Source organism: Taeniopygia guttata, chromosome 2, assembly GCF_048771995.1.
Source record: "Taeniopygia guttata chromosome 2, bTaeGut7.mat, whole genome shotgun sequence".
Lineage (NCBI taxonomy): Eukaryota > Metazoa > Chordata > Aves > Passeriformes > Estrildidae > Taeniopygia > Taeniopygia guttata.
Window position 1 is genome coordinate 146502972 of NC_133026.1, and position 19152 is coordinate 146522123.

At 40.7% G+C, this 19152-nt stretch overlaps 1 protein-coding gene across 1 annotated transcript in view; it reads right to left on the reverse strand.

Moving 5' to 3' along the window:
* COL22A1 (collagen type XXII alpha 1 chain) overlaps positions 1-19152 on the reverse strand; it is a 192740-nt gene that overhangs the window by 104179 nt on the left and 69409 nt on the right. The window contains exons 10-13 of the mRNA XM_072925037.1: positions 18304-18357; positions 17480-17515; positions 1792-1845; positions 185-238 (exon numbers count right to left, since the gene is read on the reverse strand). Of these exons, the coding sequence (XP_072781138.1) occupies positions 185-238; positions 1792-1845; positions 17480-17515; positions 18304-18357 (198 nt within the window). The remainder of the gene's footprint in view (positions 1-184; positions 239-1791; positions 1846-17479; positions 17516-18303; positions 18358-19152) is intronic.

A 19152-nucleotide genomic window follows, 5' to 3' on the forward strand; every position in this document is an offset into this window, starting at 1 on the left:
AGCTGCCTTGGCTGCAAACATGTGAGGGAGAGTTTTGGGACTATTAACCTCCTGCCATTTGTTTCTGCTGTTCCCAAAACAGCCACACAAATCCCCCAGACATGTTCCACTCAAGACAGATTGATGCCCACTGCCTGCCTCACACTGAAAAGAAGGATTACATGGGAGGAACAAAAAGGCTTACAGCTTCTCCTTTTGCTCCATCCCTCCCAGGGGGGCCAGGTGAGCCCAGGGAACCCTGTAACAACAACAGAGTTATCATCACACAGCATTAACATCCACTGCAAATGCAGTGACACGAGCAGCACATCTAGAGAAGAATAAGAAATGAGGAGAAACATTTCAACACAAACATTTATTATTTACAGTTCCTGAAGGAGCTGCTGCTGACATTAATACACTAGGGATGATTGATGAGCTGCTAATGAGGAACTAGGCACTCTAGTCGACTTAACTCATTTAAGAATAAATTAATATAAAAGCTCTGGAGCTAATTAGACACATAACAACTGAGTCATCTTAATATTATAATATAATCTTCTCTTAGCTTCTCTCTTCACTATTTCATTGTCTCAAAAATTGCATTTTTAATTCATTTTTCCTCCTTGATTTTACAGCATTCGGGGAAAGCTCAGAAGCCTCTAGGCAAAGCTATAAGTAGTAAGCCTAAAAGCAAACAGAAAAAAAGCCTTGATATACTCAGGCAGTCCTTAGGAATGACCCTGGCCACTGGGAAACGAGTCCCAAAGCTGTGAATATGCAAAGGTGTAGAAAACAAAGAAACAGGAAACCAAATACCACTTAAATTCAAAATTTTACCATTTAAAATCTTCCTATGCACCAGGATGAATGGAACTAAGTATGATGAGATTGGTAGCTCCCCAGCTAACAGGAACAGCAGCAAATGTGGAGAAAAGGCAAGTTTGCTGCCGGCAATTTAAAGAACAAATGGAGAGTGGAACAAACAACAGACAAATCAACACAGAGTGAAGAACTGGCTTAGTGATTGACTTCTAGGCAGTGCAGCAGTTTTAGGTAGTGCAGTTGTCTTAGGTGTGTTATAAAAAAAGGCTCAAGTGAGAAACAGACAGAGTGCTGCAAGCTGCCACTGTAGGCTGTGATTGTACAGGGCAGATTTGTTGTGTCTTACATGGAGGGGCATCTTGTGATCTGGAACATTTTCTATTTCATAAGAGGTGGAAAAAGTTTAATTTCCTAAAATTCCTCCTGCAAATGAGGATTTGATTATGGGATTTCCAACAAATGTGTCCAAAGTATATACTAGTCAACAGAATTAGCTCAGTACTGGATTTAATTTTTGGGTTTTTTTAAGATAATGACACATTAAGCAGCTAAAGGCCACCACAGTCCAAAAGTTATTTATGTTCAGTGCAAGTAAAGGTATAGTAATCTTTGTCTTTCCATGTCTCATACTGAAAAGACTGTAGTGTTTCTGTGTGCATTAGCACTGAGTTCCTGTTCTATTACATTTATGTATTTTGGAGTTTTACAAAGTTTAGTCAAAGCTTATGCCTTTGAGCTCTCCACACATTTGTCAAATGTGGCTGGGCATCATCAATAGGCTTAAAAACTTTAGGCTGCACTTGATGATATACAGTGCAACATCACAATCTCCTTTTCTGAGCACCTTGCTTACACAAAATGCAAAAAAAATATAATACAGAGGTAAAACAAAAAGCTTAGAGTAGGGTCAATTTTCATTAGACTTCCACAACAGCTTTATAAACTCTTAAACTTTTTAGAGTATAATTAATAAAGAATTGGACTTACTTTTTCTCCTTTGTCCCCTTTCAGTCCAGGAAAGCCAGGAAAGCCTTCTTCACCCTACAACACCAATGGAAAAAATACCTCATATCAAATGCCATATCATATCAAATGCCATATGATTCTGTGGTATATCTGTCCACTTTATACAGTACAGTTGCCATCTCTGAGTCCATCAACTTAGTCCAACTTTTCACCTTCACTGTAATAATGCTGTGCTCAGTCACCTTTAACTTGCCCATATTTGAACAGGTTCACTTTTCCATTCCAATGCATTCCTTCCCTTCCTTTTTGTAATTATCATCCAGAAACAGCAGTTTTCTAAGAAAAAGATTGAAGACCTACCTTTTTTAAAAAAAAGTATTTGAAGCATAGCAGAACTTCCCTGAGAAACCCTCCTGTTTCCATATTCCAAGGCAAAAGAACTTGAAGTTTGGCGTGGCAAACTTACTACAATGTCAAGTTCCCAATGCCATGGCTTTTTTTTTTTTTTAATTGAAATAAATGGCATGCAAATTGACATGGAAAATTTTGGAAAAATTCAAATGTAGGATTTTTTTTCCCCTCTAGATACTCTCATTAGGACAAAAGACTGGGAGCTTTTTCCCCATCTGCTTGTAAAAACTCACTAGCATAGAAAAATCCTTTTGCAAGAGCATTAAATTGGCTAAGAAGTTGATGCATACATTTCCAAGTTGTCTGCATACACATAAGGACTACTTAAATATGTAGACTAATTCAGGCAAAATTCTACCACATGAAATCTTTTTTCTGACTTTTTTTTTTTTTTTCCATAAATCTAATCTAGCAGACTTAGATGGATGTATTCCTAGGGCAAGGTTCCCTATTTTGACAATAGACAGTGTCAAAATCCAGCCTTATTTATTTATAGGTGTATTTGGCACTTAAAGGTAAACAAAAGATAGTATCTGAAGAGTATCAGTCCTGTAGATGCGAATTAAAGGCTTTAAAATCACATTTCTTGCTAACTGAACCTTCACGAAGCACTCCAGAATTTGCAATGCAGCTGGTGGTAAAAATCAGCTCTGCTCTATTGGAATGGCTCTCTAATGAGATAGAAACCCCATCAAATAGCAAATGTGATTTTTGAGGAAATGATTTGCTCTAAGAAGTCAATGTAACTTGAAGGAACTGCTGTTCATGGCAAAGTGTGTCACACAGGTAGGATAAAAATTAGTGTCTTTCCTATGCAAAGCAAAAGGAGTTTGCATAAGGTCCACTTAATTAGTTTCTTCTCTTGCTTTTTATTTCCTGCCATGAAATAGCAACTGCTTGGCAAAGCTGAACAAATTAATCCTAGGAGCAGTCAATAAATTTGAAGCACAGTGCTCACAGAAATATTCATGCAGGACAGGAGAGTATCCATCAGCTTTTCCAGTTTTTCTCCAAGGAGAAAATTGCACAGAACCTAGACTCTAGAGACAGGTTTAACGTCCCCTGGAGAATCACCACTGGAAATGCTACAGAGTGGGAAGAGCTCCTACTTCTGCCCCTTCTGCTGACTGCCAGTAGAATCATTGAGGGCAGAAAAGACCTCCCAGGTCGAGTCCAACCATTTGCCCAGCATGGCCAAGTCTACCACTAAACCACATCTGCATGTTTTTTCAACACTTCCAGGGACTGTGATTCCTTAACTTTCCTGGGCAGTCTGTTCCACTTGCTTGAGCATTTAAAATTGCAAGCATTGTGTAAATATGGAAAAGAAAGAGCAGAGGCAGAGAGGTCAGGGCAGTGGAATAACTGCCAGGCAGACAATGTCTGCAAATGCTCTGGGATGAAGCACACAGGTAGGCTCTGGCAGCTGGCATTGAGCCCTGGGGAACAAAAGTCCATCAGATTCTTTGCACGCAAAGGCCAAACCTGGTTGTGCCACTGAGAGCAATTAAAATAATCCTGTATTCCCACAGATTGGCTGCATTCCCAGCGTTAACAAATGGGAATCAGGTGGTGACATGTAAAACACAGGTAGCTGTTTATGCCATGCAATCCTATTGTCACCCATCTATTTTATGAATATATGAAATTCAAAGGCTGTTCTTTTCTGGAGAAGCACCAGGACCACAATAGGAAGATAACAAGGACTTTGGAAATGCACCAGCAAAAGAAGAAGAGGCTACTGATAAAGAAGGGAACTCATTATAGCTTCTAAGGCATCTTCCCTTAGGTTTAGCTTATATTTTCTGGAGTAATTTTACACTTTAGATGGGGTGGCCTTTTGCTTTTTTTGTCAATAGTTTTGTGGAAAAAAACTTGAATGTGCAGGTAATGGTACCTCTGAGGTATTTTGCAGTAACAGATACAGCATTTGCAGTAACAAATAAGCTTGGCTTAGGAAGTTCTTAAAAAATTAAAAACTGCGAGCTCTGAGGATACAGCACTAGAAGAGTCACTCTGAAAACTCCATCCTTCATTCCTCAAAGAATTGATAACAATTCTGCAAGAAAGATAATTAAGAAGATTTTCTGAGCCATACTGAAAACAAAAGATTTAACCAGAATTCAGTAAAAAGAATAGAATTTTGAATTTCTTTGTATTTGTTTTTAAATGGAAGCATTCAGATTCCCACAGTGGATACAAAGCAAGGGGTAACCACTGTTTCTGCTCTTCCAGGGACTCTCAGAGCAGGGCTCACATGGGCACATGGGTGGTCCAGACTCAATGGACCAAAGGAAATGCCACATCATGAGGAACTTCAAAGCACAGGCAATTCTCAGCTGCTGCAGACAGAATATTGGGGTGATGAAGAATAAAAATACTCCTTTTGGCTTCAGCAAAAAAAAAAAAAAAAAAAAGGTTATCTGGGTAAGGACAGACACACCCAGAGAGGTTCCTTTGTTAGTTTGTGTACATCAGCAGAATTATTCCATTTCTATATTTGAGGAATGATGTCTTCCTGGTACACCAGGATTTACCACAGACCATGCCAGCTCCAGGTTAGTGATCCCTCCATACTCACTTTATGCACATGTACCTTAATTTGTTTTGGGTCACGCAAAAATTTGCCTCACTTCGGTTACAGTGAGCCCCACTACCCTCCAGTTTACAGAATACCTTATGTTTAGGGTCAGTGACCAAATTATGTCCACATTTGCCGTGGTTTAACCCTAGCCTGCAGCCAATCCCCACGCAGCCACTCTTTCACTCCCCCACCAGTGGGATCGGAGAGAGAATCAGAAGGTTAAAAGCTGGAAAATTCATGGGTGGAGATCAAGACAGTTTAGTGGGGAAAGCAAAAGCCAAGCACATAACCAAATCCAAGCAAGGGGAAAATTCCCTGCTTCCCATGGGCAGGCTGGTGTTCTGCCATCTCCAGGAGAGCAGGGCCCCACCACAGGTGATGGTTACTTGGAAGACAAACACCATCACTGCAAAGGCCCCCCCTTGCTCCTTCCTGCCCTCACTTTATACACTGAGCATGATGTTGTGTGGTCTGGAATATCCCTCTGGTCAGTTTGGGTCACCTGTCCTGGCTGTGTCTCTTCCCAACCTCCCCTGCACCCCCAATTTCCGACCCAACGTGGCCGTATGAATAACAGAAAAGGCCTTGGCTCTGCGTGGGCCCTGCTCAGCAATAACAAAAACATCTCTGTATTATCAATACAAATCCAAAACACAGCCCCATAGCAGCCACCATGAAGAAAATTAACTCCACCCTAGCCAAAAATCAGTACAACATCCCATGTAGATCCTGCTATGTCTGAGTGGAGAGAATGATGAAATTACAGAAAAAATAACTTTAATTGCTAGATTATTTATTTCATCAGAGTGGGAAAAACTAGTTCACAGATTTTGCCATATCCAGCCTCATAGCAAATATTTTTCTGAAGAGACTTAAAACAGAGAAGGAAGGAATCTGCAAGTATAAGGAGAGATGTAGAGATAAAACAATTCAGTATTACCTGATACTAGAGAGACATCAGAAGCACATAAAGGAAAAATTCCTCAGTAATGTTTTTAAGCAATCCACTCAAATTTAAATGGTTTTCTTTACTCCATTTGCAGCTCCTCAAGCAGCTGCCAAGTTTACAAATATTTCTTCTAACTTGAGAACAGCTGTGGCCCATAATGACATATTTTATTTGCAACTCTGGGTTGCGGCCTGTGTTAATGAAAATCGAGCAAGCTAAACAACAAAAAAAAAAAAAAAAAAAAAAAAAAGGGGAAAAGTCATTCCAAAACACAGGGTCAGATTCTCATTTGCCTGTCAAATTCAAATAAATCACTGTTCCCTTCCTTCAGCATACAGACCAGACAACAGAAGACAGATCATTCTAAGGTCAATTCCATACATTTTATTTATTTTCCAAACTGGTCTACATCTCACACAAAAGTGCCACTTTTCTAATCCTGGTATGAAACTAAAATTTCAAACCCTGTCACAAAATGTCAATGGAAGACCTGCAAAAAATCTGCCAAGCAGAACCCCATGAATCACACACTCAGCATGTTGGCAGCTGCACAAACTAGGGTGTCTAGAGCCAAAGTAGGAGACAAAATAGCAAGATTTGAAGGGAAACAGAACAACTGGGCAAGTTGAAATTGAAACAGAAGTCAAATTGAACTGTGGAGTGGTGGCACTCCAGCATTAACATCCCCCTCTCTCCTTTGTTAATTAACTTCACAGCATCCCTGTGAAAAGAGAACAGGGTGACAGCAACTGTAATATTTCTGTTAGCTCACGACAGTCGAAGGTGATCAGTCGGAGGTACAACAAAGCAGAGGACAGAGAAAAGGTCCCAGAGTCTGGGGCAAAGAGAGATTTCCCATGATCCAGGTCAGTGCTGTGGGAAACCAGGATATTCCTTTGGCTGTCCTGGCTGTTTTGAGACCCTGGCAGGGGGCTCGGAGACCTTGGCATGAAGTCAAAAACATCTGTGGCTTCAATTTTAGCCCATGAAAAAAACTGCCAACTTTGTATAAGGAATTGCAAGCCACAAGAGTTTGAGTAGTATGGTAGTTGAATTAATACAGGGTAAAAAAGTAGAATTTTGGGGCTTTTTAGAATGGGGTTCAAGAGGACTATATGGAGGGATTTGGGCATGTCCTAACCTTCTTCTCCTTCTTCTTGTCCTCCATGTCTTGGTGTGATGGTGACACTTTTCTGTTGGTTTAAGGTAGAGACACACTGTCCAACATAAATTATAGATATTGGCACATTATTGTAAACATAGTACATGTAGGTTTTGGTATAAAATGTAAACACCTCCCTAGAGGGCAGACAGAATGCCATGGACGGCTTGCTAGACAGAGCTCAGCAGGTCAGAGAAAGAATGTTATAGATAAGAAAAAATAAACAACCTTGAGAAGCCACCCTACACATTTCAGACTCCTCCTCTGGCTGCGCGGGCTGGGAAAGAAGGACTTTTACATCCTCGGTGTCACCTCAACACACAGACCCCGAGAAGTGCCTTAACCATAAATGTATTATTTCTCCTGGCTCTTTGTCCTGCATCTAACTTGGCAGACTGATGTTCATGAAGAATAAATGAGGAGATGATGGGTAGCTATCCTACTGCTGATCCATGGTTACACACTGAGTTGTTAGCAGTGTTTGATGAGCCACATGAAGTGGGGGAACAGAAGAGATGCTGAGTGAGGTCTTCAGGTCTTCAAATGTCTTAGAACATTTCCAAGAGACCTCACAGTCTGGAAGAATGCAATATCTTTCTTTTCAGGGTTTCTCCATTCAAGGGAACAAACCAATAACATAAATATTTTATTGAAATTTACTGCAAATTTTGAGGTGGAGTTTTTTGGGGCTTTTTTCTTAGAGAGGCAGGGCAAAGCCCAGGGTTTCATTAAACGCCAGGGATGAGCTGCAGATCAACTGAGAGGTAGAGCTGAGTGGATATACGTCACCTGATTCCATTTTCAAAAGCAGCTGACCAGACAGGCAGCACAAATGACTGCCATTCTCCAGTCCCCAGATGCAGGATTCTATTTTCTTAATAATCCTAAATCCCTGTTAATATCTTGGCAAAATTTACACCAAAGCTGGACTAATCTGCTTCCACATAAAATAAGACATTCGTTGCAACTTAGACTTTGCTGCAGTAAAGAAGAAAGAAATTAACAAAATCTTCTCTTCTCTTCTGTGTCTTTGTATTATATTCTGATTTAATAAACAGAATGGTAATGTGGACATGATACACAGGGGTCAGTAGAAGTCACAGGTTCTGCAGGAATACCAGGAAATCCAGCCCAGTGCAAACAACTGTTTAAATGATAACTACTGGCATTTTTTGTATTTCAAACATATGAAAGATTTTATTTAACCCACTAAATAGAATTCAATTGTCCCCAAAAGGTACTTTCTCAGGAGATATTAATTTTCAAAAGCTCTCTAAACCCTTGAATCTCATAAAGAATGTCATGAAACCCACCATGAGACCAGGAAAGGTCCTTCTAACCCTCCATTTTATGATCATCATTCTTCTGAAGAGAGCAGGTGCCCCATTTTTTCAGACATTCCAACAGATATCTTTCTCTCAATAAACCTGATACTCCAAATTTTCATTAAAATAGATAAGTGGCATCTGGGTTGTAGCTAATTTGACACATGGTCACCTATAAGCTTGGTACTGCAGGGGACAAAATGCATCACAGCTCACTCATGTGGCACAGCTCTACAGTCATCAAGGTCAGCATTAAGTTCAGAATAACAGAAACATCCTAAAGATTTCAAAGTTGTCACTGGTTCCTAGAATCCTGTCCATCATCTTCCTATTATCTGCCTCCCTACCACAACACTGCTTCACTCCCTAAGTAGGTGATTGCTGAGAGACTGGGGTAGTCAGACACCCCTGACAACTCCTGAACTTCTGCTTCATGTCCAACCCAGGCTGAGCCAAGTGGAGAATGTAACTAAAGAAAGCACCTCTGCAGCAGAGAGCACAGGGGAGTACAAGAGGGAGCTCTTCTGTTTGAAATTCTCATGTTCAACAGCTAGAGTTGCTCAAACAATTGCTGAAACGTTCAAATTAAGAAATAGTCAAGAGTTTACAGACCTATTTATGATTGAACATAATGAGTAGGAGGTAAAATATAATTGGAAACAATCAGTACTATAATCCCACTGCACAGGGGATTATAGGGATTACAGGGAATCCCACTGCACCTGACAAATATACTGGATTATGAGTTGGGTTTGCAGAAGTCTAACAGATCCCAAAAGTTCATTTTTTTCTTGTTTGCATGGTTGGGGCAAGAGGGTCTTCAATTAAAGACACATTTCCTAGAAACCTAGAAATATGAAAAACATAACTCTGCTCCAGAAACTTCTTTGCCTTGAAGCACAAGTTGATGCTCCTTGCCAGAACCTGACTTTACTCAGGACCAGACAAACAGCTTGCAAAGTACCAGAGGGAAGTGTTAATTGAAACAGAAAAATATTCCAGTCATGTATCATGGCATTGATAAATTAAAGTCCTTTTATGTATAAAAAGTACCTAGAAAATGGTTCTGGTCTTGTGGATGATTTGACACATACTGGTTGATACTTTTCCTTGCAAGAATAATCTATAAAATCCATTTCCTCTGTTTCTGGGAAGTTTCTGTTCCTTCAGATCTCCACATACCACTCAACAATTTCTGTAGCTCCAAGAAGAGCTCATTAGGGCAGAGAAGTAATGTGTCAGAGCACTCCAAACTCTCATGTTAATCTGCTCTTAACCATCTTCTGCTACTGATATTCCACATTCAGCCCTTGGTCTGTCTTCTGGCGCTTCCCTGAAATATGTACAAAGCTTTTCCTCAGGATTAACTGCATCATCTACTCCATGATTCCTCTCCTCCTTGAAAAGTCTCTTCCTTTAAATAATCTCCCTAAGTAAATTTGCCAAATCACTGATCATTCTTCTCATTGCTCTTTGCAAGAGCAACATCTCTCCACACCTCTTTAAATGTCACACCCAAACTGAAGAGAATCTCTGCCTAAAGTCTTATCACCACCTACTTATAACTTGCAGTGATGCACTGCTGTTCACTGCCAAACACACCTGAGGCTGCTCAGCCAAGTCTTTGCCAAAGGTATAAATCTCTTTGATCCAGCCAGACACAGGAACTGGAGTTAGATGATATTTAAAGTCCCTTCCAACCCAAACTATTTTATGATTTTATGCTATTTCTTTTTGAAGAGGTGCTGCTCCCTAGATCTTCTTCATCGCAGAGGTTATGACGAAGGTCATGATCCTTCTTCCCATTTTACTTGGACACTGAGGTACAGGAAGGGGAAAAGCTCTGATCAAGATCTTTGGAGCCAGTGACAAGAAAAGAAAAAACCCCAGTCTCCAGAGGCCCAAACCTACTCCCAATACCAAATGTATCAGATATCCTTGGAATAACAACCACTACGGGTCCACACACTGCTTCAGCAGGAAAGCCAACTTTGGTCATGAAAAAACCTCGTATTTTCCTCATCTGGCACTTGGTACTATAAGTACATTTATTACTCAGCAGGGTCTGAGACCCAAAACACCATCTTCCTGCCAATGCCAGAGACAGAAGGCCTTGTGGCCTTTGGGAGACACAAAATCTCAAGGTAGTGCTCAAGAAAAAGGGTGAGAGACCCCGAACAGGAAATTAAAGGTGTCCAGAGTTGCACCTGGGCAAGTCAAGGACAGCACAAAATCCAGTGCTGCCCTGTCTCAGCTGCCCTTACCTGCCCCTTCAGGGGACCCATGAACAAGGCACCTGCACCTTCTCAGCCATCACAAAACCAAGAACAGCCCAGCAAGAGCTTTGATCAGTGGAAAGGGGAAAACCCATCTGCAAAGAGAGATTAACCAGCAGGGAGAAGGGCAGGGAATGCTTAGGACACTTTTGAAGGACCAGTGATAGCAACTTGCTTTGTGTAATGCTTCAGCTCTCTGTGATTCATTAGGCTTAGAGCTGCACTTCAGAGGGTGTGCTCCAGACTGCTGGGAAAGCTGTTTTATTCCCACCTAACAGGCAGATAATCCATACCTATCCACTACAATATCAACCTCAGGAGCATCCTGCATTCCAACAAGATTTATCAATTGCAGAATCAAGACAATCTGTTTTTTTTCCCGCCTCCCCCCCAGTTTATTTTTGGAAGAAACATGGAGCTGGCAAATCTCTCTCACAAGCTTCCTCTTGTCACTGCCAGTGGATCTTGGCAGAGAAATCCTCTAAAGAAACAAGTGCTGGAGACTTTGCAAACTTCTGGCTGCCAGTAGATGTCATTGCATACCAGCAATGTACCTGCCAGCCAGGGGGCAATGCTGAAAAAAAAATACATGTTTTCTAAGTTTATATAAGGGAAAAAAAAAAAAGGGAACCAAGTTCCTAGCACTCTTACACTGCTGAGAATTAAGCTGTCACAATCACAATAAGTATGTGAGTTGACTTTGAGTTGTTTATTGCAATCTGCAGCTGTTATTCTGGGTCACATAAACCCACAGAATTTATCTAAAACCTTCTAATTATGGTTAAGAAAAAGAACTCCATCAAACCATGGTTATTTAGCTCTGCAGAATGTGCTTTAACTACAGTTAAGGGGACACAAAAATACTCAGCATGCAGACCAAAACTGGCCACATACACAAGAGGATTCAGAACACACTGAGTAAGGCAGATAGTAACATTACTGGAACTCACCTTTTAACAGGAGGATTTTGAGAAGAAATCACAGATATTAACAACTTCAGTGAACTGCATGACAGACAGCCTTATGAAGTAGATGAGGTATGATTTTACAGATGTTTAAGTGCTGGATTGAGAGGTTAAGTGCTCTTCACCAGCACTCAGTAGCTAAGAATACTTCCTGAGCCAAAGAACAGTTCCAGCGCGAAATTAAAAAAAAGAAAAACCAAACCAAAAACAAACCCAAAACATATATATATAAAAACTCCTGCAGGTTGTGCTTTCACTTTGCATTACCAGGTCACTTTTGCCCACATTACATTTTATTCTGCAATAAAGCAAGAAGACCTGAGCACTAAGAACATGAGAACGCAACCTTGAGGAGGCAACGTTTCCATAGCCACTGTCTCCAAGGAACATCAGAGACAGGGCACTGGGGTTTTGTTTTGTCTTCAAATTTCAACTCAATATTATTTCTAAACTTGGAGATGTTTTCCCATTTTGTTACTGTCAAGAAGTGCTCACTGAAGGAGCCAGCATGGATGCTGATGCACCAAGGCTCCTGCTGCCCGCTTCTGCCTTAGCCTCTCTGGGGAAAGGCTTCAGCTCTCCAGTCCTGTGTAAACTGGGTGGCATTTGTGAGTTTGGGGACTTGGTGACACTACCTGAACACCACAGCATCCCAAGCAAGGTGTGTAACCTCACTGGAGCATCTTCTCTGCGCTGGGCTCACCATTTCAGCAATGAAAAGGACACATATCTCTTGAAGTGATAATCAGCTTTATTTGGAAGTTGCAGGATTTAGGACTATTTTTTTGTTCATGTAAGCTTAGGCCTCACATCATTTAAGAGCTCAGACAACGCATCCTGCTATTAAAGTTCAAGCTGGTTGCTTCCCTTCCTTTGTACTGAAGCTGTTTTCAAGCTCTCACCTCTAGCCCTTGGGTCTAAAATTTCATTGCCAGCCTGAGCCTTACCTGCCAGTGTGAGCTTTACCTGCCAGCAAATCACACACACCATCCTCCTGATCCCAAAATGCATTCCTTAAAAATACACAGATGAAAGCTTTCTTTCTCCATTGAACCAGCCTGCAGCACTTTTTGCAGGCAGAACTGCATTCAATTTTTTGTGTCCCAAGTTGCTGGATGCTGGCCAGCCCTGATCTAAAGGCAAAGTGCTCGTGCTAATTTGGTAAGTCCTGCTGGCAACACAGCACAGGGGTAAAAAAGCAACAGGGCTTTCAGGTCAGGCTTTTGGTATATTCAGCTGCCTCAGGGCAGACAAAGCACAGGGCTGTGTGTGGAGACACTGTACCTAATCGAGCAGATTTCCACAGCTTCTTCAGAAGCCCTAAAAATGACAATAGCTCCAATTTGGAAGAGAAGGGAAGGGGAAGCAAAGCCAGTGTTAGAAGGATCTAGTGGGCAAGATATACAGACAGGAGGGAAAGAGGCTCTTCAGCTTAATTTTAGGGGAACAAAGGCTAGCTGCTTTGCTCAAGGTCATTAGAGCCAAGGTCCAAGTCTGGATGTCCTACAGTCTAGCCCAGAGCCTGAACTATCTGCCTGCTTTTCTTTTCTATGCTTGGCCTTGCAGTCACTGCAGCTCTAATAAGCCAAACCACTTCAGAGATTTTATTCTCCTCAGAAATACTATAATAATCCTTCTGTGTTTTTATCAGAGTCATTACCATGAAAAAAAAAATGCTGGGAGAATATAGACTTTATCTACTAAAGTTGTTTCTCATATTCATTGCTGTCTGTGTAATTATTAGCATGAAGGAAAACAGATAAAGCACAAAAGGAAAGCCTGAATACTCTTGGAAACTCATTAGCGAGGGAAGTCCCAGTGCAAAACATAAGGAAACCTTCATCCACCAGCTCTGCAAAAGATGGGTGCTCGTGGTTAGAGTTTTTTCCTCTGATTAATTGGTTTCCTGTGGAAAAATCATAATAGTGATCCCTTGGTCCACTTGTTTCATGACACCTTTTTCATGCTTCCTACTCTTCTTCAACAGGTGTGAATAGTGTTGGTCTAAGCCCTGAACAAACTATGGAAATTTCTGTCCCTTTCTGGGCCACGAAGGTGTTAGGAATATTCAAGAGTTGTACAAAGTCTAAGAACAGCTACCAGGAGTCAAGACAAAGGTGCAGTGAGCTCCTAGCCCATCTGCCTCAGTTTTCCTCATGGGAGACTTCTCAAACCTTCTGTCCTTCTGTCACCAATCACATTTTGCAGAGCTCCACTGACATCCTGAAGCAGAGAATGTCTTTGTACTCATAAGAGGTTTACAGATGTTTCTCTCTAATTAACTCATATGCACTGTTTCAAACACAAAATTTTAACCTCCAGAACAGTCTGCAAAGAGGTGTTTCAAGACCTGCTGGATGGAAAGTAAATTCATTTTGTTCATTTTAAACTTGCTATCAGGTAGCTTCGTTTGCTTCCCCTTCAGTTTTACAATAAAAGAAAGTGTGAAAAATATTTTCCCACTAATATCTCCATACCACTCAAAGTTTGACAGATTTGAGTCTTATTCCCCTAAAGTCATCATATTTCCAAGCACCTTCCAGCCTGCAGAACCTTTTCACAGCTCTTGGCCTTTGGGATTCTGGAAGGGTGTCTCAGCACCATTGCATAATGCTCAGTACTTTGCAAGACAAAGGCTGAAGTTTTTGAGAGCCTCTCAGTTAATTTTGCAGGGATGCATTAGAAGGGCTGGCTCGTGATGTGGATGGCTGTGCCCCAGGAATGCAGACCTCATGCTCTACAGAACCTCCCTTGTCAGACATGAATTCTCTGACTTTGATCTAGTTATTGAAACCCCCTTTTGCTTGAATCATCCTCAGAAATGCTCTCCAGCTGCTCCTCCTGCCCCTGCTCCCCTTGAATCAATAGAGATTTGAGATGTGAGTTATAACCCTTCCAGGATCACATCTGGTTTAGCAGATAGCCACTTGAATAACCTCCAGAGTAAAGCTAAAGCATTCCCTTTCATGGTGATGATGTTACAGAATTGGATATTTACCCACGGATAATCATCAGCTCATCAACAGAATATTTGCAAAAGTGAATGAACACACAGTAAAGGGACACAGATTTATGAGCAAAAACATGACAGCATACATCTAATGTGAAAGGGATTAAGAACTCCATGTGCTGAAAGATGACAGTCAACAATGGTAGTTTAAGATCCAATACAGAGCAGCAATGGGTGAATCCCACCTCTCCAGGAAATCCACTTGAGAGTGGTTTACAAGGGCACCTATTGATGCATTATGATATTTTCTTTCTTTTTTTTCCTTTTTATATCTTTGCACAATAACTTGGCTGCATGTGCATGTTTCTGTACATAAAAAGCATGCTCCATCATTCTGAGCTATTTAGGCCTGGCAGAACATGCCAGGCTGCTTCTTGAACCATCACAGGGGGTTCCCTGGGTTTAAAAGTTACACAAGTCTTCATGCCAACATGAATTAGGTTTTTAGCCACAGCTGCTATCGTATTGGGGTTTACAACTAATGATGTGCTTGACATGTTATATATGCTAATACAAGCATCCTTTTGGTTTTAACTTGGTGATATAACCAAGGTGATGACCTGGAGAAGCAAGGCCATTACCTCTCCTGTCCTTCAGGAAAAGCACAGGATTTTCCCTCTGACAAATGCCTCAGAATTCACATAAATGCCATACAAACAGTGCTTGGCAATAGCATGGTCTGACAGGTGTTTGGAACTGGCACAGTTGGAGAGCAAGACTATAACAAGGCAGTGATTTTAATCTTGTCATCTCAGTCTTTTCAAAGGTGAGACCACTTTTTTCCATAGACATTTAGGAGGTGAGCCTCGTCCTTTTAAAGGATTGCATAGCACATGCATGGCAACAACCCCACAGATTGCAGCTGTTAGTAAAGTCCAGCATCTCTGATCCAGCTTTCCAGCACTGGCTCATCCCCATAAAAATCATGGAAACAAAGCTGTCAAAACCAAAGTGAGAAACAAGGATTCCTGCTCGTGCAGCCATTGCAGCACAGCAGGCAAACAGAGACATGTGAATCCTCTCTTTCCAGGTGTTCTCCTCTCTGGGAAGGTTTTAATTTCACAGGTTATTCTACTTTGATGGTAACTGGCATTGCAGGCACTTGCAGCCCTTCTCCCTGTGGTTTTGGCTATTTCTTGGGCACTGGAACAGACTGTGCAGGGACATGGTGACAGCACCAAATCTGTCAGAGCTCAAGAAGCATCTGGATTGTGCTCTTAGTTACACAGTTTAGTTTAAGTAGTCCTGGAAGGACCAGAGAGTTGAATTAGATGATCCATATGGATTTCTTCCAACCTTAGATAGTCTATGATTTTATGATTCTGTATCCTGAAGCTCTTTTTAATCAAGCCAGCAACATACATCTGATAAATCTTTGCCCTGCATCAGGAGCAGCACTGACACTGAGCCTGGGTGCACATGGGGCACAAACACCCTGGGTCCCATAAACCCTCCTGCATAGATGAGAACAAGCTGCCTCAGCTGGCAGAGGTACCAAATGAACACAACAAACTGACCATAAACTCAGCATCCTCCAAGCCATTTCTTTGGGCACTCAGTGCTGTTTGGCTACTCCAGCTGAAGAAGTTCTGCACGTACTGTGACATCTCTCTACTTTCGCCCTTCCAGACCTGCAAACCTATTTGTCTATACATGAAAATAATACAGATGGAATTATATTTTCTGACATTTTTCTGCAGAGTTCAAAACATAAGAAAACAAGAACTTGTTTCAACTACAACACAACTAATACCATAAGCATCATGTTTCCTACCAAACTGCTGGCCCTCACCACCTGCCAAACACAAGCTGGTTTCCAAAGGCTGAATCCTGAATCTCAAAGGCTAAATAGTGTCTGTCAGTGGGAGGACTGCAGGAAAATGAATGCAGAGATGTGTTTTTTATGGCCCCCATGTTTCTAGCCTGGCTCAATAAAATTTCCTGCCATGAGCAACCGGCATTTCAATTGTAATTTCACATGATGAATTACCACTATATACAATCAATATATCATAACCATAGAAAGAGCAAATGAGAAGCTGCAATGGGCATAAATGCCACGTTCTCTCTAGTGCAGCATTCTTCCTTTCCAATCACAATCCAATATTGTTTGAAATTCTCTGAGCAACTGAGTAGCCACAGATTCCCTGAAAAAATCTCAACAGATTCTTAATCTCATTTTCAATATGAACATTGACTTCTTCCTTAATATGTTAATTTCCTATCCTGTCAATCTTCTTCCATTGTCCCTTGCAACCTGAAATTTCATTTTGATCTTAAGGAAAATGCCCTCAACCAGGTGTGGTATGGAGCTACAGACAAAAAGAGCTAATTTTCTGAAGTCTAGACAAACAGATTCATTTTTTTTGTGCAGAATGGAAAGTTTGTAGCCAGAATTGCCTTGAAATCACCATCTTTTTAAAATGCAAAGTAGCAGTCCTGCTACTTGTTTCCCACTGTTGATCACAAATGAGTTTTCCAAGATAGATAACACAGAAAATTTCAGTGGTTATTCCATATCCTCAGTTTTAACCTCCAAGTATTACTACTCTGTCCTGCCTAATACTTGAAGTAAAAATATATTCCAGCTTTTTTCATTCTGTTTATTAATGAAAAGATTCAATTGGAAGAAAGACTATGACAGACTTCTCATAAACCAAATTTAATCCTGTTGAAAAATTCAATAAACTCAAAATTATGCTTTCCTTCTGTTTTTCACCCTTCCGGCCAATTTCTTTAGTGCATTATCCTCCACGAACTCACTGCTGCTTACACAAAGCAAAGATTATGATTTCAATTTGATCAGATTTTCCATGGTCAATGCAAAAAGAAACTCAAAGAACATGAAGGGAAGAAAGCAATGAGCACTCAAAAGCTTGTCTGCAGAAGGAAGCATAAAGGTTCCCATCCCCACAAAGATCCAGCTGTGTCACATCTTTTGTATCCTATGCACTCCAAAAGCAACCTCTGAACAGCAGGCAACAGCAAGCAACTCATTTGTTGGACCAATGAAGGATTAGGTCTTACCTTTTCTCCTTTTTCTCCTATGCCATAGGCTTTGCCCTAGAAATGAAAAGAAGAAAAAAAAAATAAAGAAAAAAAAAAGAGGGGAAAATGTAAATTTTAACACAAGGATATCAAACAACACTACAAATACATATTTCATGTTTTCCTTGTTATGCATCCAAGATCTAGCTCTCTTTATATTTAGACATACAAGCCACTTCAAAACTACTATAGGGAAAGCAATTTTCATTGGGCACAATTCCTTGATAATAATTCAGTGACAAATTAAACTAAAAACGTATCCCAAAATCTCCTACTGCAGCCAGAAAAACATCTTATTTTTTATTCATTGAAGAGCATGATGTTACATTTCCAAAAGCAAAGTTGCCAACAACAGTTACTGGAATGAATTTTACATAGGGTTAAAGATTTTACTGCCTAAAATCTCAGCCTGGCATTTGCATTAATTACAGCTGGAGGAGGCTGTGTCTTGGTCATCTGAATATAAAAAGTCGAGAGAGATTTGCATCTTCTTTTTGTTCAGTTGCTTCATATTGTCCCCCAGCAGATGTGCAGCTGTGGTAATCAAGTGCATCCAAGTTACATATTTAATTATAAGGTCAATATTAAGTCAGTTATCAGCTGTACCCAGGGATGAAACCTCCTCTCCAAGAGAGGCCAGTGAGTGCCAGGAGGATGAGGCTCTTCCTGGGATTCAGGTCCAGCAGAGGGAACAGCTTTGACCAGGGCATACAATGCTGTGAGCAGGTTCTCACCATGAAGGAGAAAACAACTACCTTCATTTTCATCTCCTCTAGCAAAATCATTGGGTACTTCTTACTTACCGACTCTCCTTTTTCTCCTCGGAGTCCAGGAAGCCCTGGGATGCCTCTTTCTCCCTTGAAATAGAAAATGTGTTAATATCACATAGCTAATTCATTTTTTTCTGAGACATAGAACGAAAGTGATGCAACAAGGGTCTGAAATAATGGTCACTTTTGGTGCCACCAGTCTCTACAGCCAAGATTTCAGCTCCTGCCCTAAGGACTGGGTGTACCTAATTGCATGTCTTGAACATCCAAGTTTTCAGATTGATTTTCTATTCTATTTTTCATGTGAAAATAAAGGTAGAAGCCTTTGGAGTGCACTGGCAAGACAGAGTTTTCTCCTGTGAAGTACTTCAAAAGATCTTATTTTTTAATAAGAGAGAAAATACTTGCAAAGGTGCTTTGCAGAAGACCTAGAGGGTACATGCCTAAAATGTGCAAAAAATAATCTGAAAATATTGTTAAGATTTTAGAGGGGGTTTTTTGGGTTTTTTGTGATCCAAATGCCTTGTTCTAAGTCACACTAAATTTTCGGAATCAGCTAACCTTTCTCTTCCCTCCCACAAGTGTGCAGCACACACAGTCATTCTTTCTGCTTGTTCTAATGGGAGAGAGGGAAAGTAACATAGAAAAGAGACAATTGGAAAGAAAGAATTTATGATGGTTGAAAAAGTTACAACTGAAGAAGGATATACATAGGGAGGAAAAGAGAAAAATAGTCAATCAAAAACCAAGCAAAACTTTTTCTTCACTTTTCTCCTAAAAAGGACAAAGGGATAAAGAATCAAAGAAGATCCAAAATTTCATAAATATTTATCAGATGCAGAACTTAAAGTGGTGCCAAACTCAGCAAGTGTAGAAAAAATA